This window comes from Gigantopelta aegis, chromosome 3 (genome assembly GCF_016097555.1).
Source record: "Gigantopelta aegis isolate Gae_Host chromosome 3, Gae_host_genome, whole genome shotgun sequence".
NCBI classification, from domain to species: domain Eukaryota; kingdom Metazoa; phylum Mollusca; class Gastropoda; order Neomphalida; family Peltospiridae; genus Gigantopelta; species Gigantopelta aegis.
The window spans coordinates 43322921-43350268 of record NC_054701.1 but is presented as its reverse complement, the minus strand read 5'-3'; the positions used below and the strand labels follow the sequence as shown (position 1 = coordinate 43350268).

Sequence of the window (27348 nt, the reverse complement as noted above, 5' to 3'; positions counted from 1 at the left end):
GAAAGAATGAACAAACGTATGAATGAAGGAAGGAAATGTTTTATTTAATGATGCACTCAACACATTTTACTTACGGCGTCGGACATATGGTTAAGGACCACACAGATATTGAGGGAGGAAACCCGCTACCGCCACGCAACGGGCTACTCTTTCCGATTAGCAGCAAGGGATCTTTTACATGCACCATCCCACAGACAGGATAGCACATACCACAGTCTTTGATGTACCAGTCGTAATGCACTGGCTGGAGCGAAAAATAGCCCAATGGGCCCACTGACGGGGATCGATCCCAAACCGACCACGCATCAAGCAAACGCTTTACCACTGAGCTACGTCTCGCCTCCAAATGTATGAATGAATGAATGTATGAATGAATGAATGAATGTATGAATGAATGTATGAATGAATGAATGAACACATGAATGAACGTATACATGAACGAATGAACGAACGAACAACTCACATTGGCAGTACAGGAGTGGTCTGATGGTGGTTTCACTGGGTTCCAGTCGGCTCCGCGGTTGAACGAGATCACCGTGTGAATGCTCTTGTCATTGTTCAGCTGGCTGGCCAGGTAGGTGCCGCGCATCGACACCACCTTGTAGAAGTCTGTCACGCTGCCGTAGTTGGGGTACAGGTGGTGCTCGAGCGACGTGGCGTACACGACCCCCAGGCTCGCCGACGTGTATAGTGTGCCGTGTCCTGTGTCTGCGTTAGAGAGGAACACAGTTTGTTGTGTTTAATGACACCTTCAGAGCATATTGATTTATTAATCATCAGCTATTGGATGTCAAACAGTTGGTAATTTTAACACACAGTCATCAGAGAAAACCCGCTACATTTTTTGTAAGGGACTTTTCATATGCACTTTGCCACAGACAGGAAAGCACATACCACGTCCTTTGACCAGTTCTGGTGTACTCGTTGTGACGAGAAAATGGCTGAATGGATCCACCGAGGTGTTTCGATGCAAGCACCTCAAGCGAGCACTCAACCAACTTCGCCAAATCCCGCCCAAAAATAAGAAGAATGTCTATTCTAAATAATTAAATTATAAATTTATTATATAATACATTCTAAAGATTGCAATCATAATAAATTCTTAACTTAGGGCAATTTGTTTGTCCAAGATAACCTATATTTGCTTACACTTTCTCAAGCACACTTTGCCAAACTGCTAAAATTATGTCCAAATTAGATAATGATTTAATTTTACTTGTTTCACAAAACATTAAAGAATGTTAAGTATATACCTCCAGGGTTGTCAACATGCATGAATATCAGACCTTCTGTCATGTCGAGCACCGAGTAAAACTGAAAAACAAACAAAGTTAAAAGTTAAACGGTGTTTTGTTTAACGACACCACTAGAGCACGCCGATTTATCAAACATCAACTATTGGATTTCAAACATTTGATCTTTTGATATTTAGTCTTTGAGAGGAAATACCCCTACATTTTGCCAATAGTAGCAAGGGATCTTTTATATGCACCATTCAAGACCATAGCACATACCATGGCTGTTGATATACATGTACCAGCTGTGGTGCACTGACTAGAACGAGAATTGGCCTAATGGGCTCAGTGATTACTGTATAGACCGAATGCGAATCACGTTAATGCTTTACCATTGGGCTATGTCTTGTCCCTTAAAAAAACCCCATTCAAATCAAGTCAAATGTATTTATGTTTGACAATGTGCATGGATATGTATGTGCCTAGATGTATTTATGTTTGACAATGTGCATGTATTATGTACGTGCCTAGATGTATTTATGTTTGACAATGTGCATTTATATGTACGTGCCTAGATGTTTTTTGGCATGCAAGTGTTTGTGTCTCTCTATAAATGTGTGCATGTTATGTATAAATGTATGTATGTACATCCATCTGTTTTTAAATGAGAGTATATGTGTATGCATATAACAATGTCTGTCTGCGTGTGTATACAAGCATCGAAATAAGCAAGGTTACCACAAAATACAGAGCTGGTAACCTACATAGATTACAGCATATTTGTATTTCCATTATTATTACACCCTGATACTTTGCTATTCATTCATATCATTCATTCTCACTGTTGTAGCTCAGGGCCCGGAAATGAAGAATTTGTTACCTACGACAAATGTTTTATTTTTGACGTAGACAAAATGCTTACCAATAGCAATTTTGAACCAAACTACGGCAATTTTAAACCAAACTACGGCAATTTTGAACCAAACTACGGCAATTTTAAACCAAACTACGGCAATTTTGAACCAAACTACGGCAATTTTAAACCAAACTACGGCAATTTTGAACCAAACTACGGCAATTTTAAACCAGTGACTTTGGCAACAAATATAAAAATAAAGAAAAAGTCCCTTTAAACGATGGCAATAATTTGTATCCATTGGCAACGGCAATTCATATCGCAACAGAGGCAATTGCCGCCGGTGCTGTCGTTAAGTCTGAGCCCTGTAGCTGATACTGTATGTGTATCTAAATAAAACAAAACTGATCACACTTTAGATGACATAGTTTTAATTTAATAAAAGGTTGTAAAGAACGAAGTACCGTTCTTAACTCTGTTGACGTACATATGGTAACCTCTTGATAACCTGAACGACCATTCTTGACTTATTTTGATGCCCCCCTGCGCGTGCTGTAACCTCACCGTGGTGCAGGGGTGTAACATTCTCTTTGAGAATGGCCAATACAGCACAAATTTAAATTTTGAGTAAAAGTCAGTATCTATCTGTGGTATTTGTATTTTTGCACAGTTCTTTACACTGTTTTTATTTAAATCTTGAATTTTTATATTGATGTTGATCATCACCTTATTTGTTGCAGTACCATAGTATGACACCCAATAGCTGATGTATTTTTCGTGCTGGGGTGTCGTTAAACATTCATTCATTCATTCATTCACGATTTTGATGCCTGTCTTTACATGTACAAACACTGTGTGAAATAAAGAGCCTAACCCGGTCCTCAGTGAGCGTGGGTAACTGAGCCTCACTCCAGTGTTTGCCGCCATCAGTGGACACCATCATCAGCCGCTCAGACGCCTACAACAGAAACAGACACATAACTTTAGAAACAGGCTGTCCATTATGTTTTGATGGAAGCTATGCACCTTCCTAAACAAACGTTACCAGCTGCAGGCTTATTTTGACAATCCGACGACATATAACCGTAAATAAAATGTGTTGAGTGCGTCTTTAAATAAATCATTTCTTTATTTTGACAAACTATTACAGGTATAGACAAACTGCATCAAAGACATGTTTCTTCTTGAGTATGTGAATTCTTTAAAATAAGGATTGTTTCCTCTTTTCATGAATACTTAACCTGACCTCCAACCTATATATATTTTTTCCCCTATCCCAAGTACTTGGTCTTTCGAGAGTTAGACAGATATTTGGTTGGTTAAAATCATTGTCTCAGTCAAAAATAACTCTATAAGGAAAATTCCCGGGTAGGCAAGGATTCCTGCTCAAATACAACACTAACCCTACATTTGACATTAAATACCAGTGCACTGATCATTTTCGACTTCGTTGATAACAAATATTTCACACAGTAACCATTAATACACACACTACAGGAAGAAACCCTACAGCAACCCCTTTCAACAATGTTCCTGTTAAATACATAGGTGCCGACAGGTTTATTCCTGTAATGTGTGTATTAGTGGTCGTTATCAGCGAGATCCTGGAAATTATCATTGTAAAGGTATTTAATGTTAAACATAAGATTATTGTTATATTGGGAGTGAGAATCTTTGCCTACCTGGTGGTAGGCAGAAATTTTGTGTTTTAGTTATACATGCAGAGCTATCTCTTGACTGAGAGAGCGATTATAACCATACAAATATCCGTCTATAGTCCGTCCCACAGGGAACGCTTTTTTTTAACCGTTTTCAAAACTGCACAAAAAAAAAAAAAAAAAATTGTTATTTCCAAAACACTTACTGTTTTTCTTACATCAAACCAAACTGAAATTATTTACAAAAAAAACTTTTTGTTGGAGGATGGGGCAGACTACAGCTCTTGAAACGCAGAGTACTCGGGTTAATTTTCACCCTTTAAAGTGGACTGGTGTCAACAGCCCATTGGCTAGAATCTTCCAGAATACCCCGAGTTATGTAGTTTGAATAAATAAATAAAACTGCTTTCTTTTAGGATTTAAAAAAAAATGATTTACGGATTGTCTGTTATTTCTTTTACATTCATCATGTTATGAACCAAAAAAATCATCTGCAAACTGTGTGAATTGGCGAAGCCATTCTCACATAAGTTTGTGGATGATTTTTTTTGTTCATACCCAGATGAACGTAAAAGAAATAACAGATAATACTTATAATTAAATTTGAAATCATACTTGCTAATAATAACACTAAAACTTCATACTTTATTTTGAATTATTTTTGGTCCATAATCAATAATGCTTAATAAGACAACTTGCCCATATAAAATAACGTCATCAGACGTTCCCTGTCAACTTAATTTTTACTTTCATTGAGAAATTAACAAACTCCTGTTGCTATGTTTAGACCAATGGGATGACGTTGTGTTGTAATGAATGTAATGGAAATTTAATTATAAAAAGTTAAAACTCGATCGTCTGACAGTTCTGTGGATCAGCCCATTATATATTACATATCTGAAAAGAATGCTGCTGAAACACAAAACATTATCTATGATAAATACCGTGTTAGATGGATGTTCATCTTTAAAGATCGAAGCATATAGAAATTTCCCTTGGATACCAAACGTCAAAACACGCTTCAAAAGTGTCGTCCCTTTGCCTGCCTCTGCATTAAGATCGACTTTAACCAAGTTATACATAGATGGCCGTATTCCTGAAAATACAGAGTATAAACATATATATATATATATATATAAACACATATATATATAAACACACACACACACACACACACACACACACATATATATATAAAAGCAAGTACAAAATAAAATGGATCACATTATGTGGTTACGGTCAACTTGAGATTTGGATTCTCTCATTGAAGACAAAAACCAGATTTAAAGATGTACTTTTAATATCAGTTGAATTCCATTTATCAGACCTTGCAAAAAAAATTAGGTGCTCAAGTAATTAATTGCTCCCTTAACATATTACTGTATTGAGCATTGATATTTCATAATTTTGTAGTTTTCTTTTTGTTAATTCACCTGCTAAAGGGAACTAAACATTATTCTCCTAGAACTAGTCTCGGGGCAGTGATCGAAAGGCAAAGTCATAACTAACCTTAAATGATGAGGTCTGATTTATATGTCTTTACACAAACAAGAAATGTTACTCCTAAACTAAAATTGGGCTATTTCTCATTCCAGCCAGTGTACCACGAATGGTGTAACAAAGGCTGTGGTATGTACTACCCTATCTGTGGGATGGTGCATATAAAAGATCCCATACTGCTAATCGAAAAGGATAGCTCATGAAGTGGCGATAGCAGGTTTACTATCTCAATATCTGTGTGGTCCGTAACAATATGTCTGAAGCCATATAACCGTAAATAAAATGTGTTGAGTGTGTCGTTAAATAAAACATTTCTTTCTTTTCTTTCCTAAACTAAAACTTGGGCAGGGTGGTAAACTAAAAGATGAACATTACATGCATTACCTGAAAAGAATGGATGTCTATGAATATCTGAACCCATCATAACATATACAACATTTCCTTTGTTGTCTGGATCAGATTCATCGGTACCCCTAAAAACATGTCATAAAAAATCAAAACAATCATACAGCAATTAAAAACTCTAAATATAATATAATCAATCAATCAATCAATCAATAATTTTTATAAACAAGCGTTCTGAGAGTACTTCTAAAACTATACATTGTATATGTCCTGTAACAGGTCCAACAAATTTTCTTATCTCCTAAGTTCAAGGGCCATAATTCTGTCACAAATGTGCTAATCCTCATGAAAGTCAAACCTGATCATCTATAACTCTATTTGATAAAGTTATATCAAAAGTTTTAGGTCAGTATCTTGAGGCATTACAAAAAAGTTTAGAAAGCTATATGTGGGACACACAGACAGACAGACAGATGAAGACTAAACTTAAGTCCCCTCATGTTGCACTGGTAGGTGACTTGTGAAAACAATATTAAAATAAACTTCTGCACTGGGCTCATAAAATATTTTTAGCTTTATTTTCACCAATGTTGTTTCTCAACATATAATATTACAACTTAATCACTCTCTGTCTTGCCTAATCCCAGCCAATCTACAGGTGCCTTGGATAGATGATTTGCCTAATGAAATAATGTAGCCATGACGGGCATACTTGAACCAACTGCTATATATATGTTTTTTACTTCTTGTCATATATAGCATTTCATTAATTGTGATTAAAGCTTGACTTATAATAATCCACCAAAGATGACAGATTTCTTAAGACTGTATTCAAGTTGACAGGCATCAGTGGCATAATGGCTAAGCCATCAACCTTAAGGCTGGTAAGTACTGGGTTCGTACCCCGATACCTGCTCCAACCTAGAGAATTTGAACACTTCAAGAAGCAGGTATAAAGCCACTATACTGACTTCTCTCACAGATAGCCAAGAGGTGTGCCCAAAACAGCATGCTTGAACCTTATTTGGATATAATCATAAAAATAAATTAAAATGAAATGAAAGAGTTAACTGTTTTACACCCTCTCTGTTAGAGATGCGACGATTAATTGTGCTACACAATATTAGCATTTATAGGCTCCCGTTTCGTTGCACCATTTTTTTAATATGCACACTGGTGGTACAACAGTGTTTCTGTACCTTGCACTCTGCAGGGAATCCTGATGATGCAGAAAGGCTTTTCAGCCAATCACAGTGCCCAAACCTGCCTTGGTGGTGTTGTGGTTAAGCTATCAGACATAAGGCTGAGTTTTAACGATTCAATGGGTAGGTGTAAGACCACTACAACCTCTTCTCTCTCACTAACCACTAACAACCAACTCACTGTCCTGGACAGACAGCCCAGATAGCTGAGGTGTGTGCACAGGACAGCGTGTTTGAACCTTAATTAGATATAAGCACGAAAATAAGTTGAAATGACAGTGCTCAATTCCACTGCATGTGACATGTTTGCATGGGCTATCCCAAAACTAACATGTATATACTAAAACATTTTATGTTTAATATTTTTACAAGTGACCATTAAAAAAACCTAGTTTTTTTATTGTTAAAATAGTTTATTAAAATGCATGGGTGATAACAGTGGCATTTGTGTAAAGTATCGTGAACAAATCAACCATAACAGAAATACTAAAAAATGTATCACCCCCATCCCTATACTCTCTTCTCTATCAGTAGTTATATACATGCATGCATATATATATATATATACACACACACACATACACCGTATTTTCCCATGTATTATGCACACCGGTGTATAATGCGCACCCCCTACTTTGAACGTTTATTCCAAGAAAACCCCCACGAACCACAGTATAATGCACACAGTTTTTTTCAAACCACAAAACTAACAGTGAATGCAAGATGTAGGCCTATCGTTTTTCCCCATCACCAAAATTAACTAAAAAGTGAAAGTAGCGGTATATTCAAGAAAGAAAACTTAAATTACTGGTAAGTACTTGTATACGTAGACCTATATATATGTCACACAAAAAACGTAGGCAAGTACTTGTGTACTTACATGCCACACATGCATAAATCAAGACAAACATTATATACGGTACTGATACACTGTGTAAATGACAATAATAAATAAAAATATAACTTATTAAATTCGGTTCTCGTGCTTAATGTGAAGACGCGAGATTTCGAGACTTCACCAAGGAGCAGTCTGTAATCGCACGTCACTGAGTTAGAGTGTCACGGCAAAGTATAATTTCTGACTTCTGATTGGTTAATGATGCAAGCCGATGCATTCAGACCGAAGTATATAGCTATGGAAGACGCGAATGATTCGTACTCAGTGCTCAAAATGTCACAAAACGTCATTTTAAAACGCTAAATCACAAATGTTTTTGTTTTACACTGTAACAATAAATGTCATAAACTGTCTAACTATTGTTGTGTTTTGAATGTATATGGCTTATATGCATTGTGGTAACACGCCAGAGTGTGTATGAAAAGAAAAATAAATGTTAACAGAAAGGTATAAATGGTCATTAAAAAATGGCAAATCATTCATTGTCAAAATGTCTGCAAAGAGAACATCATACACTGCTGCCGAGAAACTCACAGTCATCGAGTATGCATCACACCACGGAAATCGAGCTGCTGCCCGTCATTTTGGACTTGGAGAATCCAACGTTAGAGATTGGCGAAAAAAAGAAGAGATGACAGCATCACTGCCAAAAATGAAGAGAGCGAACAGAGGAAAAACGGCTGTGTTTCCAGAAATCGAGAAGGAGTTGCCTGACTGGGTGACGGAAAGACGAATGGCAGGAGTCGGTGTCAGTACAACTGACATACATACAAAAGCGATTATCATCGCCAAGAATAAAGGCATTGCCAACACATACTTCAAAGCATCGGTAAATTGGTGTCATCATTTCATGAAACGACATGATTTGTCTCTTCGTCGGAAAACTCACATTGCCCAGAAATTGCCAAAAGAACTGGAAGGGCCATTAGAAGAATTTCAAAAATGTATCATCCGCCAAAGAAAGATGTACGATTTCCCAATGAGCCAGATAGGTAATGCCGATCAGACACCACTAACATATGATATCCCATACAACCAGACTGTCCATTTCAAGGGTGAAAAAACCGTAAACATAAAAACTACTAGGAATGAAAAAAACTGATTTACAGTCATGCTTGCTGTCACAGCTGATGGCAACAAACTACCCCCATATGTAGTTTTTAAAAGAAAAACCATGCCTAAAGAAAAGTTCCCGACTGGAATACATGTACGAGTGCAAGAGAAAGGATGGTTCGATGCAGATATCATGGAAGGCTGGGTTAGGACAGTATGGGCAAAGCAACCTGGCGGGATGAGGAAAGAGCAGTCCATGTTGGTTTTGGATCCATTTCGATGTCATAGACAACAAGAGATTAAAAGGCACTTAAAATCTCTAAAGACACTACTAGCGATCATCCCAGGTGGCATGACGTCAGTTCTGCAGCACCTTGATGTGTCTATCAACAAACCCTTCAAAACCATTATTTGCCGAAAATGGAATGAATGGTTGATGACTGGTGAGAAGACGTTTACAGCAACAGGGAGAACGAAATGTGCCGAGCTGTCCGAAATTTGTCAATGGATTATAGACACCTGGACTGAAATTGACAGGGCAATAGTCTAACTTTTGTCTTTAAAAAAATGCTGCATTTCTAATGCCATGGATGGAAGTGAAGATGATATTTTGTTAGACGATGTGCTTAAAGGCCGCCAGGAAGAACAGCTTTCCCCAGAACACGATGACGAAGCCGACATATACTACGCTGATGATGCTCCAGCTGACATCGAAGAAATTTTGAATGCGCAAGACTCGAATGACGATTTCCTCGGCTACACTGATGAACTTCTAGTTGTCCGAAAATCAGCTGATAAACGAGACTAGGCTCGATGCTATTCCCAACAAATCTCACGAAAGTGATTTTACTCAATTGCTAACAAGTCACACACACACACACACACACACACACACACACACACACACACTCACTCTTCACCAGTAGCCATATTGATTCCTAATTTTATAGTAGTGTTGTATGTTTCCGGTTTGACGGAAATGGGCGAAATAAATCTCATGGAAATTAAAAACATTCACGGTCCATATTTATAATTTTTGTGCACCTTTTTGGCGAGGTGTGGATGCTTTTATACATTTATTTTACATTTATTACAACCAACACCAGTGAAAAGTGATTTTTAAGAGGGTTTTGGCCTTTCATTGTAATGAACACAGACAATAACCTGTAAAGTACCGTAAACTACCGATCAACTTTTTTTTTTTTTTATCGGTGATCGCTGGACAGTTTTAAAAGTGTTTTTTTTCTATTGTTATGTATAATGCACACCCCCATTTTTCACCTGTAGTTTTTGGAAAAAAAGTGCGCATAATACATGGGAAAATACGGTATATATATATATCAAAGGTTGTGGTATTTAAAGATTTTGATTATATTATATAAGAAAACTGAGAAATAGGACTTACCACCTGGCCGCTGCTACATCGCTGTTAATGAGCCGGTAATTTTTCAAGTTGTCAGTGGTTACATACAACTGCAAGTATATAATATCAAAGAGGTATTTATATATTTATTAATTACTTGCGTAAGCTTGTGACAAATGAACATTATTTCATTCGGGACATAAATGTTAATATAACAGATAACTTGTTTATTATCAAATAATTATACACATGAAGTCTAGGGATTATTTTACACCCAAAAGTTTAAACTACATCAGAATGGCGGTTTTAATATAAATAGTATTTATATTGCTGCTTAATTAGTGTTTAATATTCCTCCAAACTAAATCTATTGCAAATCAGTGTCTAACTTTCCTCATTTCTTGTTTGTTCTTATAATGGGCATATATGTAATTTCTGGTATGAAGGAAGGAAATGGCTTATTTAACGATGCACCCAATGGGCCCACCGACGGGGATTGATCCCAAACCGACCACACATCAAGCGAGCGCTTTACCACTGGGCTACGTTTCGCCCAACTTTCTGGTATGAAGTTAGAAGCTGTACTCACAGTACAAAACACATCACCAGACATTAAAGGCACTCTGGCTTTATAGAAAATAAACTCATTTTGGTAAAAAAAAATACTTACCTTTCTATTATTAGATACGATGAGAATTTTGTCTATGTAGTTGTTAGAATGAAATATCAGTGGTTCAGCAATAATTTCGTCTGAATTTACTGCTTTCCGTTTGGAAAAGGTTTCTCCACCATCTTCTGTGACATAAATGAGCTCCTTGTGAGTGACGAGGTACACCTGAAACAACCAGACCATCACAAATAAGTCAACGACCCAACATGTAATTCCCGATAACATCATGTATGTTCATTTCTGTTTTTTGTGAAATGTTGTTTGTTTATTACAAACACCAGGAAGACCTGAGACAACCTGGATTTACCGGGGGGGGGGGGGGGGGGGGGGCGGGGGGAGGGGGGGGGGGGGGGGGGGGGGGGGGGGGGGGGGGGGGGAGAGAGCGAGAGAGAGAGGGAGGGGGGGGAGAAAGAGAAAAAAATATCAAGGCCAGTGTCTTTAATACATAAATTTGTAAGAGTAAAGTTTTGTTTTTTTTTTTTTTTTTTTTTTAATGACACTACTAGAACAAAATGATTTATTAATTATCAGCTATTGGATGTCAAACATTTGGTAATAGTCTCGGAGAGGAAACCCGCTACATTTTCCCATTAATTTAAGAGAATTAATGTGCGCATTCAGAGCAAGCTGTTGTAGTGCACGGCTGTCTTGGGCACAGGTGTTGGCCTCAGCCGGCTCCTCCATCCAGGACAGGAAAGGGTTGGGCTGGGTTGGATGGGGGACCGTCTGCACTGGCAGGTGCAAGGAAGCTCAGCAGTCCGACCGGAGCCGGTAACAGGTGGAGGGTGTTTTCCATTAGTAGCAAGGAATCTTTTATATGCACCATCCCACAGACAGGACAGCACATACCACGGCCTTTGATATACCAGTCATGGTGCACTGGCTGGACAGAGAAATAGCCCCAATGAGCCCACCAACAGGGATCGATCCTAAACTGACTGCGCATCAAGCGAGTGCTTTACCACTGGGCTATGTCCCGCCCCTTTATAAGAGTAATCACAATGCATGTATGTAGAAATGGGTTCAATAACCTACCAACTGTTTGTAATTCAAAACCAATTTAAAAAAAAAAAAAAAAATCACATTATGAACACACACTGGCATGCTCATTATATATCTATGTTGAATGTGCCTTTAATACATTTGTAAGAGTAACTACGGTACAGGTAAAAATGTGTTTAGGCCACACCATCGACCCACAAACTGTTTGTAATTCAAAAGCAATTAAAAAAACGAAAAGAAATCACATTATTAACACACACAAGTACTGGCATGCTGCTTATAGATTTATCTTGAATGTGCCTTTAATACATTTGTATGAGTAACTACAGTACAGGTAGAAATGTGTTCAGGTAACCAACTGTTTGTAATTCAAATTAAATTTAAATTTTTAAAATTATTTTTAAAAAATCACTTTATCAGCACACACTGGCATGCTCTTTACAGATGTATGTTGAATGCGCTTTTAATACATTTGAAAGAGTAACTACGGTATAAGCAATACATTAAAGTAAAAAGACACATTATGAACAAACACTGCCAAGCTAATATTCTAAACATATTCTTAAATCACAGCCATTTTAATATGCTTGTATAACACTTGAACATTATTTTGTGTAATGGGAAGCAATCTCTGCTTTGGACATTTTAGTCTCAAAGTGAACGACAGAAAGTTACATATAGAAGAAGTTCTGGACTACTCATATTTATATAAACGTTACTAGCTCATTTTATGTAAATTAAAACTAACCAATTTTTCTTTTCCTTTTATTACAAATTAATATCTAATTTAATATTGGCTGTTCCAATGTTGGCTTTGTTAATCGAAATAGCACTAACAATGTTTTAGAAGAGGAAAAGCAAAAGATGCCCGTCAAAATGATTATTAGAAGCATATTGTGTATTTTGAGTAGTTAATTTTGAGCCGTTCACCTAAATAAGGGCAAACAACTTAAATAGCTGAAGTGTATGTCCATATCATGCTTGGACTGGAATTGTGTATCAACATTAAAACAAATAGCCAAAATATATATGTAGTCCTGTACAGGTACAAAGTTCTGTATTTATGATTAAAAAAAATAATTCATTTTAAATAGAGCTCATATATATATATCCATATAATTATGTATAAATATATCAACCAGGTACATCAGACTCATTTGACTGTCTTGCAAATGGCTGTGTCAGTTTCTGTTTTTGAAAGGGAAGCAGATGTTACAGTTTTCAGATGAATGTGAGCAGCTGATTCCACATGAAAGCAATTCAATATAAAAAATTAGACACACACATACATGTACATGTATTATGAACTATTTTTACAACAGGCATACATGCACATGTATGACAAATTAACCTTTTGCCTCTGAAGTATTTTTACACCTTCTTAAAAAAGTACCTTTCTACAGACAATACTGAAGCCTTTTAAATTAATGAATCCAATTTAACAACATCAGATGGTGAATAATAAACTGAATTTGTTTTTCTTTTTATTAAACTATATATACCAAAATACATGTATTAAATTTATATGTGTGCGGAAAGACTTGGGACAGGGCTCTAAACCAGATGTTTTTCATGGTTCCGTTTTAAATATCAATACAGAACAGAACCTCTCTGAAAAAGAAAGCCCTTGTTTTCCTTGGTCCCAGTTTAAAAAGGTTTCACTGTATTTGTATTTGAGAAAAAGAAAGAAATGTTTTATTTAACGACGCACTCAACACATTTTATTTACGGTTATATGGCGTCGGACATATGGTTAAGGACCACACAGATATTGAGAGAGGAAACCCTCTGTCGCCACTACATGGGCTACTCTTTCCAATTAGCAGCAAGGGATCTTTTATTTTCGCTTCCCACAGGCAGGATAGCACAAACCATGGCCTTTGTTGAATCAGTTATGGATCACTGGTCGGTGCAAGTGGTTTACACCTACCCATTGAGCCTTGCGGAGCACACTCTCAGGGTTTGGAGTCGGTATATGGATTAAAAATCCCATGCCTCGACTGGGATCCGAACCCAGTACCTACCAGCCTGTAGACTGATGGCCTACCACGACACCACCGAGGCCGGTCTTGTATTTGAGTGTCAAGAGTCAAATGATTAAAATCCTGAGTGTCTTAACACCTCAATAAGGCCACTATCTTGACTTCTCTCTCACTAACCTCCATTCCATTTCATTTCAACTTATTTTTGTGCTTATATCCAATTACGGTTCAAGCATGCTATCCTGGGCACACACCTCAGCTATCTGGGCTGTCTGTCCAGGACAGTGGGTTAGTTGTTAATTGTTAGTGAGAGAGAAGAGGGAGTAGTGGCCTTACCCACTGAGCCCTTAAGAACTCACTCTGGTTTGGAGCCGCTACCGGGCTGCGAACCCTGTACCTACCAGCCTGTAGTCCGATGGCTTAACCACTGCACCGTGGCCGAGGTCTGTGCATTAAACAGTGTTTTTAACCCATAATTAGATAATAATATATTATGGACAAATATAAATAGCTCACTCGGTCAATAACTGAATTAATCAGCTGACAAGGTTACACGATGTAGACTAAAATACCTGGGGGTGGGTAGGGTAAGCAGTAAAACAACAACAATCCAGGTACAGTTATACAAACTTGTCCTTCTTCAGTTAAACAAACTGGACACTTATAAGGTAAAAGTGCACCTTTTGTATTTTGTCCGGAGCAGGGAACCGCCTCCCTGTCCAGTAGTTATGGCTGTAGCAAATAGAATTTTGAAAGTATCTACCGTACATGTATGGGTTAAGCAAACAAATTATAATACCCCCCACCCCCTCCAAAAAAAACCCCCAACACCAACACGGCACAAAACCAGAAGAAAAAAGAGAAAAGAAAACAAATTGAACTATCTTGCCTTTTCTGCAAAATGTGGATTTCTCTGCAACCCATTGTCCTTTCTAATTTTTGCATTTTCTATCTTGTTGTCAATTTTCTCCCAATTTTTTCCATAGTCAGTACTGCAAACAAAGATAATACATTTTTAAAAAGTCAGTAAAGCTGTACAATACACAGAAACAGAGACATGAACCATGTTCAGGAGGCCAAGCAATTATTGCTGTCGCTCATTAAGACTGGTTTTTGCACCTAGCCCGAAATGAGTGTGATATGATGATCATAAAGCTTGGTGCATGTACAGACATTTCCTTTCGGTTTCCACACTAATGCTTATGCATAGCTTCTGTACGACTTCAGTGGACTTGGTTTAAGTTTGGAGTTTTCCTTCTCCAAGGAGTTTCCTTACTAGGCTTCTGAGCCTCTCCAGCTCAGTTTTGATTTTGGAGTTTGCTTCTCCTAGAAAGTTGTCTTTCTTAACTCACGTCCTCTGTCTGTCCGGTCCATATTAGTCTAGTCTCTACGCTTTGACTAGTCCAGCTTGGGTGACCCTACCAGGAGCTGATGCTCCAGTTGGCATAGCACTCTGAGTCACTGAGACATGCAAGCTACCTTACCACGTCAAGGAATGGACCATGAGATAAGAGTGTCATATGATAGAAGACAATGGTACAATGCAGTCAGATTGTTCCCAAGTGACCTTCCTTCTGAACACACCAATAGTGATGTACTTTTTCAGTGAGTTCACTGACCACTACTTGCATGCTTTATTTGACCAATGGATGGATGGATGGATGGATGGATGGATGGGATGGATGGATGGATGGATGACAAGCCTGGAAATAAGTATCTTGAGCCATTGTGAAAAAAAGTCTGGAAATATTTTTTTTGTATCTCCTAAGTTCAAAGGCCATAACTCTGTCAAAAATAAGTAAATCGTCATTAATGTAGAAGTACATGGTAAAGCTGTACACTAAATGTCAGCTCAATATCTCATAGTATTGTGAAAAAAAAGAGAGCTAAAAAAACTACATATATATATGGGAGAAACCATCGGACAGACAGATGGACAGACAGAGACAAAACCAGTATTGGCCCATCCAGGGGACTAATAAAAGATGCAGTAACATTATTTAAACATTTAATATGGAGACAGGCAAATTTTCATTTATGACAGACTCAAACTGATTGACCTACAAATGTACATGTACATCATGTTGACAGGCACCACAAATAAAATTATTTCCAGATCTGCGATAGATGGATGAATAGATGGATGGACATCTGCATGTAGGAAGAATAAATGAACAAACAAATGAACAGGATGTGATGGGACAGATGGACAAGCAGATACAGACACATGGTTCTTGTTTTGAAAGCACATTGAAGGTGATCACAAAGGTACAACAGGTAATATACATGTACAGAACTTCACACGTGTTGTTTTTGCTTCCTATTTATTGCACTTCTTTATTTATGCAAGAATATATATACAACAACACTGTGTAGCGGTTGACTGGTATGTTCTTGTGCAAAATAAAAAAGTTTTCGCTTCCTATTTATTGCACTCGTTTATTTTGTGCAAGAATATAAATTTTATATAACACGAGACCATGTAGTGGTCGAGTAGAATGATCTTGTGCCAAATAAACGAGTGCAATAAATAGGAAGCGAAAACAACATCTGTGAAGTTTGGTATTTATTACAAAAATTTAAGGTCATAACTACACTTTCTTAAATCTAATAATCAATCCTCTTTTTATGGATTTACTTAATGTTAAGAATCATACTCTGCGGCAATCTTGTGTAATATTTCAAATACGATGTGACGTAATTTGTATATCATACATGACGTCAGTAAATAAAAGGCACTAACTGCCGTAAAAATAAAGGGAATTCCCCATTTACACGTTCTTGTCCAGATCGCACATACATGTATGTGTGATACAAGATAAATTTATCACATGGTTTGAAAATGTCTTTATCACTATATTAAAGTTTGAATATAGATATGTAATAAAAGTAAAATTAAATGTAGAAAATAACATCTTATCATAGTAATCAGGTGAACAAACCTTGCTGACAGTCTGTATCAAATGCCAATAACCAGCTACATTTTAACAACAAAAATATATACGAGTCTAAAATCAAGATAATATAAAGGATTAATATTTAATGTAAGCTGTCATACCTTCGATACACACTGGACATGGCAAACATCATCATGACTACCTCTGATGTCACAACAATAAGTGTCTGAAAAGGTACAATAATTTATTTAAGTCATCTTAACTGCATTCAAAACCTTCCACATCAAACAAAGCCTTAATAATTAAATGTGATTTATCCGTACATGTCTATTTCTTTTGAGTACCATTATTATATAACCCAATAAAACTAAAACAAATAATAAGCAATTCACAAGTGAATGAAAACATATTAAGACTAAACACCTTGGCCCATATTCTTACATCTTCATAAATCAAGGCTAATATTCGTTCCTCGTATTCAGCCTTGATACATGTCGTCAAGAAATCGTGCCACAAAATGCTTAAATTTCATTGGATGCGATGAGATCTGATTGCAACGAATCGCAACGCTCCTTATAGATTCCCTTGTTATTGTAAACAAAGATGGCAGCGTCAGCGTCCGGCGGTTAATTTTTGATATTGCTTTCAAGATTGTCACATGTTACCGATGCTGTGATTGGTCAGCGATGTCATCGTGTAAGGGACATAATCGGTGTTACAAATTTTCTTCCAATAGAGGGCGCTAGTAGTGGATATCAGTAATCTTGATTACATGTATCAAGGCTGAATACGAGGAACGAATATTAGCCTTGATTTATGAAGATGATATTCTTAGTGCTATGATATCATGAAACCGTTGGAGGTTATGACATGCGCCATACTGATGTTGTAGCCTAGGCAGATTTTACGATATCATAGCGCTAACATAACTTCGAAAATCTGTAGCCTGCTTTTTAAACTGTTTTTTAAAGTGTTTTTGGGGGCGGGATGTAGCCCAGTGGTAAAGCGCTCGCTTGATGCGTGGTCGATCTGGGATCGATCCCCATCAGTGGGTCCATTGGGCTATTTCTTGCTCTAGCCAGTGCACCACGACTGGTATATCAAAGGCCGTGGTATGTGTTATCCTGTCTGTGGGATGGTGCATATAAAAGACCCCTTGCTGCTAGTCTAAAAGAGTAGCTCATGAAGTGGCAACAGCGGGTTTCCTTTGTCAATATATCTGTGTGGTCCGTAACCATATGTCTGATGCCATATAACTGTAAATAAAATGTTTTTGAGTGCGTTGTTAAACAAAACAATTCCTTCCTTTTAAAATGTTTTTATGTACATACATGTGCACAATGCTGACGATAAAACTAAATTAAATATAGTGTTGCCCAACCATTCTCAGAAGAAGGATGTACCTGTAGTTCGTGCTTATCTGAGGTGGACTAATCAAATCCTTTCCAACCCCCACCCCCCATCCCAACCAATGCCCCTGACTGGTACATTAAAGGCTATGGTGCTGTCCTGTGTATAGTAAATATCCTTTTTTGCTATACTTAGTACACTGTAGGAGTAGTCTATATACAGAGGCAGATAGAAGATTTCACTGCAATTAATTATTTTGGCTTATTAAGAAAGACAATCACTTAGTAGAGGTGCCCAGATAAGCAGGTTTGACTAAATTGTTAAGCATCATGTGTACATATACAACATACTAGCTGTTGTCACAGACATACTAATTAAATACAGTGAGCAACAGATGGATTCTATTGATCACAAATACATGTATACGACTGCGCAGTTCATGAAGTTGCACGTTTGTAAATAAAATCACTGGACCGGCAAAGATTAACTGAAGTATTAAAAGCCATGGTCACCCGGCAGTTGCCCTATTAAACGATCCAACAAAATATTGCAGGCATTATCATAAAAATATCTTATTTGTATTATTGATCACTGTCCATGTCCAACTGTCAGTTTGTCCGTTTGGTGGATATATGCCCAAATAACTTATTTCAATATGTGCGTTCGTGCGAGTCAGTGTGTTCTGCTTGTATATATCCTAACCCTGTGTATGTGAATGCATATAGATATAGATATAGATATATAGATGGAGAGAGAGAGAGAGAGAGAGAGAGAGAGAGAGAGAGAGAGAGAGAGAGAGAGAGAGAGAGAGAGAGAGAGAGAGAAAGAGAGAAGAAAAAAAAAGAGAGCGAGAGAGAGAGAGAGATATATAGATGGAGATATATAGATGGAGAGAGAGAGAGAGAGTGAGAGAGAGAGAGAGAGAGAGAGAGAGAGAGAGAGAGAGAGAGAGAGAGAGAGAGAGAGAGAGATTATTATACAAGCTTGTGTGTCGTACAGATTTTACGAAATGAGTGTCAGGATTATTGTATGAATGTATGTATTACATGAATCCTTACACGAGTTTTGTAAAATCAGTACGATCAGTGTAATAATTTCTTTATTATCTATATTATCCAAAATATTATTTTTAAGAATAGCAAGCTAGGACCATGTCAAAATGTTTGAAATGTAACTAAAAAGAGACGACAAAATGACGTCATTTTTTATAAGCGTTTACACTGAGGAAGCCACATTAAGTTATGACGTCGCTTTACAAAATTACGTCATTCGTGGTGCACGTAAAATCATTGTGACACACGTAGGTCATACTTATTATATTTTCCCGAATATCTTGAACTATGTTGATAATAAATGTATACATGTGTTGAACTTGATGAATATATGTGTGTAAGCAGTGACTCGGGGCTCCCAACCACGACACTGCTACATGTATATGATCCAGGGACCGGGACAATAAATGTTTAAAAAAAAAAAAAAAAAAAAAATATTGCAGACATTGAATGAAGTCGAGAAAGGCCTTGGTATATGCTATCCTATCTGTAGGGAAGTGTATATAAGATCCCTTGCTGTTAATAAAAAAATGTAGTGGGTTTCCTCTGAAGTCTACAGACTTGTCAAAAATAAAAAAATATTTGTTATCCAATAGCCGTTGATTAATAAATCCATGTGCTCTAGTGGTGTCATTAAACACAGCAAACTACAAGTACAAAGTCTTATTAAACAAAATACACCGCCATCTTAAAAATGGTAAAATGTTGATAATAATAAATTGTGTTTCATGTAAATTTACACGGCTAGTACTGAGTGAGCAGATAATTTTGCCAATTAAAAAAAAAAAAAAAAAAAAAATGAAAAATGAAAAAAAAAAACCCCAGTTATTTTCCAATAAAATATCAATTATTCCTTGAAAATTGTTTCACCAAATTAAAATAAAATTTGCTGATTGTTCTTAAAATGTGCAATTTCCGAATCTGGCAAGTGAGCTAGCCCTGATATAAGACAAATTTTATGGTAGCCTGTAAATCGGTTATCACTATGCTATATACCAGACACTGTAATCATAATGCTTATTCCAATGGCTGTGGTGTCTGAAAAATGTATAATACATGTATGTATGTAGATTTCATTTGTTCTGAAAAGTGATATATACATGTATTCAACCATGCAGCTACATAATCATTATATCCCACTCTATTACAGGTAACACAGCAATGAAGAGGAAAAATACATCCATTGTTACAATGTAGATAATGCTAGTTGTTCAAATATTTGCAAAATGGCTTGCTGAATAGAACAATTACTATACTACATGCCAGTGTTTCTGCCGAATGCAACCAGTCAACAGGGCTATGGTGGTGGGGGGGCGGGGGGGGGGGGGGGGGGGGGGGGGGGGGCGGCGGTGCATCTCCCCCAAAAAGAAAATGGGTTACGGTTAAGAAAATCATACAGTAATAATACTTAAGAGTAATTCATTTTGTCAAAAGGTTAACTTAAAAAAACCAAATCTTCAAACAATTTTGGTTATGGCGCCATACCCTTTTTACCCTCTGGCAGAAACCCTGCCTGTGCTGTCTTATTTCCAGCAGGCCATATTTTTTTCTTAGCAGGAGACCATATTTCTTTTCTGCTGCTATTTAGAAAAATTAACAGCAGGCTATATTTTACTTCCTATTTCAAGCCCTGTAGAAGAAATATACATCTTAGAAAGTAAAATGACCTGCTATTTTTTTTTTCATTTGTTCTGTTGTTTGTTGTGGAGGTTTTATGGGGGTTTTGTGTTTTTTATTTAACGACGCCACTAGAGCACATTGATTTATTAATCACCGCCTATTGGATGTCAAACATTTGGTAATTTTGACATATAGTCTTAGAGAAGAAACCCACTACATTTTGCCATTAGTAGAAAGGGATCTTTTATATTCACCAGTCCACAGACATCTAGGATAGCACATACTAAATACTTTGATATACCAGTCATGGTGCACTAGCTGGAATTAGAAATAGCCCAATGGGCCCACTGATGGGGATCGATCCCAGACCAACCATGCATCAAGCTAGCGCTTTACCAGTGGGCTACGTCCCGCCCCCGGTCAGTTGTTAGTTGGACACATTTTATAATGGCAGAGAAACATAGAGGAATGACAGGAAGTATAAGCCAGTCTGTCGTAAACCACTGTTTTTCAATAAAATCCAAAATCCTGATTACCAGACCACAGAGATCACTATTGATTACACTTTAATAAATCGACAGTAATAAAACATCAAAGAACAACATTTAACAAACTGTCCATTATAGTTTATGCTGACCTGGAGTTTAATAGCCATCAATTTAACATTTAGAAACAGCAGAATAGCAAGCTGTTCAAGGGCTGTGCCTGTTATTTACAACCCTGTTTACCAGACTATAAAGATAAGTGGTAAAGGATAAAAAAAACCCAACCCACGTACATGTATAAATATAGTTCCTAATTCCCACTCCACAAGTACATACCTGTATGTATACACACACATTAGTCTATGAGTTTTACAATGATCAATATGTTACACTCAATGTCTAAAATCATTTTGTATAATGACTGACATTTTCAGGCAATCTGTAAATTGACTGTTTCAGTCAGACAATTTAATTATAAAATCTGACTCATTCACTCTGACAATTTACAAAAGTGTCTACATATTTCTGTCATGTTACAAATTGTCTAAAAATAAAAAATAAATCATTGTATAGCACCATGATTGATAATCCAATTTGAGTTTTCAAAGTACATGTATATGAAAATTGTCAATAAATATATGCCAGTACATTGCCAAATTAGCCATTCACTAATTTTTATACAAAGTGAATGGCTACAACATTTAGTATTTGGTTAATAAAATATTCTATAAATTAGCCACATTTGAATAAGTTTTGAGGAAATACTTAACATATATACATGCACATGTGTATATACAACCCCTGCAATTACGAAAATGTCCATGGTAAAAATTTTAAATATGCCATTGAAAAAACCCCACCTGAATATAGTCCAGGCTAAAAAGTGCCGTGGAGTATTAAAAACTCCACAGCATTGCTGACTACTGATTCACTAATATCAAAACCTATATTAGCTCGGCGATTTACCTTTCGACCGACCGTTCAAAATTGCTCCAAATTTCCTCGCTCAAAATTGCGCACCCTTTTCTCTTTGGCATTTAACTGCTCCATTCAAATTCCATAGCACCACCACCACCACCACCCCCACCCACCTGCTACCGATTTGATCGGGCTGCTGGTGCTCCCTTGCACCTGCCAGTGCAGGCGGTCCCGCCTCTCCCCTACCCTTCCTGTCATGGACGACAGGCGTGCGCTACAACAAGCTTGTACTGAATGTGCACGTAAAACCCTATGACATGACATGCTGATTACTGTGGACAATTGCAGGGATTGTATATATACATGTATGTGAAAATTGGATAAAACAAACTTTTGTACAGTGTGAGCCCTGATATATATACATACTACATTGTATTTCAATTTAAAATATTAAATAATTTTACAAAAACTCACATACATGTAAAATAAACATACACATGTACATACCCCTTTATCATTGTCACTTGCCCATGCTAGAGCCAGGTTATAGTGTGTTTCATTGGTAAAAATGTGCTGAAAACAAAGAAAACAAATTCCAATTATTCTGGACACAAAACAAATACCACTCTATATCTTCCCAATAAGTATGGCTCAGGCACCATTTTATACATGTATGTAATTACAATGTACATGTAGCTGTGATTATAATTTTTAAATTACTGAGATTGTTAAACAATATTTATTCATTTGAAATAAATGAAATGGATCGGCAAACAGGCTGTAGGCCTATGTAAATGCCTCTCCACGATATAATTTGACACAATACATTCATTGAAATAAATGATGAACATGAAAGAAAACATTACATAAATAACATTTCAGCCATTGCATAAAAACTACAAATACGTTGATAGATGTAGAACTCGCATTCGTAAATATACATGAGCTATGTGTATAAACCATACATAATACAATTTTTAAGCGAAACATGCAAATGGTGCACCAGACTAATATAATAATAATATATATACTAGGTAATGTATAATTATAAAGTGAATCATTGAATGAAATTCATCACTAATACAAAATTGAAGTGTTCCTTGCAGTACAATAAATCATCAACTTCAGTACATAATAAATATAATACAATGTGTACTCTTAAATGGATTTCTTGTAGTCAGTGGAAAAAGACCCCCCCCCCCCCCCTCAAAAATAAATAAATAATAAGAATACAAAATTCTAAGTCAATGTATATTAATCAATTATTATTTATGGAAATAGCTCAAAGTTCAAACTACATGTAGTATTATTTAAATTATAATGTGTCATTTTATCTTCTTCCATTACCAACAAGAGACCCAAGGGCCAAAGTACATTGTAGCAGTAAGCTGTCACCTGAGTACATATTTGACTTAATAATGTGGCTACCACATTCATGGATTGCACAACACCCATTTTTCTAAGGGTCAGAATGACTAAATTTTTGTTTCTCAATGTGTCAATTTAAGGAAGCTTTCCTTAGACTAGTAATTGCGAAGGAATTACAGTTTTAAAGCAATTTCTCAAAATCTTCTGCACATAATATTACTAAAAATGACAGTTGATTGGACTTTTTTTTTTTTTAAATATACCATAGTTGAAATACACTTACTTGTTTCTTACAATGTTAGTTTTGTTCCCAACATGTTGAGATTTTCTTTTTAAACATGTCTAATATAATATTGTAAAAATATGAATGGTAGATGTTAAGTACATATGTAGGTTAACCATTGTTTAAATAGTAGTTTTGTACATGTACATAATAAAATGCTTTCATGCAAAATATCAATGTTATGCTTTTCCACTATTCAACTTCAAAGGTGAGATGTTTTTTTAATTACCTGATATTTATCAAAAGTAGAAGTGTTTTTAAAAAGAATTAGTCATAATGTGCATAAAATTAAGTACTTGTAATTTGTGTGTGCATTAGTCATTAATATGTCAAATATTTGATCACTTAAACATTATAAATATAATGGTATTTAATGTCAATCATAGGGTTATTGAAAACTGTATTTGATTGAGCAGAAATCTTTACCTGCCTGATCGTAGTCAGCAATTCCATGTTTTTGCTATAGAGTGATCTCTAACAGAGCGATCATAACCATCCAAAATGTCCATCAATTTATTTAACGGCAGAGAACTATTTCAATAGTTGCTATTCAGAGTTTCAAATCAAAGTACAGGAGAGGGAAGTTGTAGGCGTAGGAACGTGTGTGTGTGGGGGGGGGGGGGGGGGCAGACACACATATAGATAAAAAAATATATATCGTCAATGTCCCTAACTGCGTTCAATTTGTTTTCTCATGAATGGTTCATGCAATTAACATCTGATTTGTTGTCGTCTGCTAGTCGTTCATCTGTGAGGTTTTTCTTCATAGTTCAGGAACATTTTTATTACTAATAAAGTTCAGACAAGTAAGAATCTATATACTAAACTTTACAAACCCCTAAAATCATTAATTTTACTAAGTTGTTTTTGTTTATTTCTTAAAATTACCAATATCAGGTCCGCATGACTCGTAGAAATTGACTTAAAATGGAGGAAGATGAATTAACATTCGGTGCGTGTCACATGACCTCACACGTGCCAGATCAACAAGGCCAAATCATTTAATTTTTATGATTTTTAAGCCCCCTAGCTGTTGTTAGAATTTGTTTTCAATTATTATATTCAATTTGCAAAATGTATGCTACATTTTTGTGCCTCTACTGTAGTGAATAGTATTCATAATCCATTCATAACAATTGTAAATAATTTTAAGTATATAAATTGTGTTAATTAAGAACCAATTCATTAAAAAAAAAAAAAATTACAAACTATTCACTGGTATGAACGTAATGCCTATCAGTATGGACATCAAATGTTAGCGATGTGTGTTGGTAAAACGCAGATCGGACCAGAATACCTGACAAACTGAAAATTTCCTTTAAAAAAATAAAATAAACGTGTTCATCAACTGTGCATATTTAAGAAACATATATATTGTTCATGTAGTGGCCTTAAAAATGGAAAATGACAAACCGTACATGAGCGGTACGATACTTTTTGCAAGCGCATGTGCTTGAACACAGTTAGTTACGGTATTGTAACGGAAACTTTTGCCTACGTCTCGGTTACCGTTACGGGATATGGATGCCATTTCTTCGTAGCAGCGCCACCACAGATCACAGTGGCACGTTTCCCGCCAATATTATTGCACGTTTCGTTCAAATAAAGTTGTAGTTATATACACATTTAAGTTTCTTCACGACTGACATGCATCAGGTGCCATAAAGATGTCTCATGTATTGGTAAGCCCTTAAAATTCGCTATGTACAATATCGTCTGGCTATTCTTATCCCTTGACTACCATGTTGGTTGTAAGTAGTTTTTTCCGCTATCTTCTTCGGAGCACCGCAGAAACTGTGTCAAGTAATATATCTGTATATTTTAAAACCATATACTGTCCGAGATGAGCTCATGAGAAATATTGATTAATTAAAGTCTAAAGTAATGTCACTTGAAATCCACATTTCGTAAATAGTACAGTTTTTTTAATCACAAGATTTCTTCAGAGTGAAGTGCATTAGTAATGTTAAAAAAAAAAAAAAAAAATTCTATAGCAATTTTGCATTGAAATGTTTCTCGCGTTCTTAAAACAAAAACGTCATTCACCCAGTTTATTGTTCTTGTAAAGAGATGTAAAGTGACATCATGCAAAGAATTTTTTTTATCTATATTATTACAATGCTTCGCCACATTAAAATAAAAACGGGTCTACTTACCTTGACCTCTATCAAAAAAGTTCCGAGAGCAGACAATGCAGTTTAAATGTCGGTATGTTTTTATTTTTCATAATTTTAGTCAAACTATTAAGTTTAAGTTTTAAAAGATAAAATAAATTAAAAAATACATTTCGTCAACTATATCATATAACAAAAATTACTCTGATAGATTATATATTTTCATGTATGGATATTTCACATTCTCACGAGATTCTCGTATTATCTGTCATGGCTGCCAAAGAACGTTTTTAGTCTTGATAATTGTTAATCTGCATTGTATTAATTATATTTGCAACAACAATTGATTAATATATATCAACAATATCGATTAAGTGTTTCCAACAAAGTGTGAATGTTTTTTTTTACAGAACACTGAAGTTTGTTTTTGCTACACATGGGGAATATGCCTCATCTTGTAGCGCTGAACAGAAGACTGTGTCAATGTCAGCGCTACGTTATCGTATCTAGAACACAGTTAGAAATGTTGCACTCTTTCCTGTTTACTGGAGGGTGCTTCACTTTTGTTTACTAGAATGGATTTGTTTTACGTCTACAATTTATTTTGTTTGACATATTGTAGCTGAAAAATGTAAAATAGTATTTCCATAAACATCGTATTCATGTTTTTGTCGTTGGGTGAACGCAGTTTGGGACATTGATGGTAAATATATAAAAAAAAAAACATGCTGCTGCTACAAAGTAGGGGTCACATCCCCCTTCCTACGCCACTGGAAGTAATAAATTATAGTGACCTACAGTCCATTTGCCATTTGACTTATAAAAATTATAAATATCAACTCAAGACCTTTGTTTCGTAACGCTTTCCATTTTTCATTTCAGTCAGATGTTTTTCTTCCTGCTTTTGGCATTTCTGTTTCAAATCCAAACCAGCTTCCCGTTTCCAACGCGATTTAACTGCAGTGTCAGCGATGGATGATAGTGCGTCCAGATCACTGTTTGCGCTGATAGTAAAACGCACCACATGCTCACTACCCATGACAGAATCAACGGCTCCAACAACAATACACACCATTATTAGTAAACATAGTACAGATCGCAAAAACAATCGTCTAACAACCTCCATCTTGATACTATGTTCTCACGTGATACTACTTTCTATTAGAGTAATCTCCCTTGGATCATTAAACGAACAAGTTCCTCTTCGCGAACATGTAGGTTGCACTATACCAATTAATTTCCGGCTGGGTCGAAGTTCGAGGTGTACCGAACTTTTGATAGAGAAGTTAACACCACAAGTCCTGTGATTGGTTATAAATGTGAGTGTGTTGGTTGTAAAAAAAATTAGTTTCATCTGGGCTAAAAATTTATGCAATTTTATTTGATGTAGTAGGCCTACCACCGTGTCAAGTAGCCTTGTGCTTGGAACATGTATGGGGTACCTGTAAAAAAACAGTACTAAAATTTTGTGCGAAACTAGGGGTGTTGCAGAAACAT

At 36.2% G+C, this 27348-nt stretch overlaps 1 protein-coding gene across 1 annotated transcript in view; it reads right to left on the bottom strand.

The window, feature by feature from the left end:
* Positions 1–26971, bottom strand: part of LOC121390384 (sortilin-like) — a 46590-nt gene extending 19619 nt beyond the window's left edge. Inside the window, exons 1-11 of the mRNA XM_041522186.1 lie at positions 26699–26971; positions 22594–22659; positions 16823–16887; positions 14654–14756; positions 10781–10945; positions 10153–10220; positions 5634–5722; positions 4694–4845; positions 2966–3049; positions 1254–1314; positions 464–708 (exon numbers count right to left, since the gene is read on the bottom strand). Coding sequence (XP_041378120.1) covers positions 464–708; positions 1254–1314; positions 2966–3049; positions 4694–4845; positions 5634–5722; positions 10153–10220; positions 10781–10945; positions 14654–14756; positions 16823–16887; positions 22594–22659; positions 26699–26926 — 1326 coding nt within the window. The 5' untranslated portion in view covers positions 26927–26971. The remainder of the gene's footprint in view (positions 1–463; positions 709–1253; positions 1315–2965; positions 3050–4693; positions 4846–5633; positions 5723–10152; positions 10221–10780; positions 10946–14653; positions 14757–16822; positions 16888–22593; positions 22660–26698) is intronic.
* Between the last annotated feature and the right edge of the window lie 377 nt (positions 26972–27348).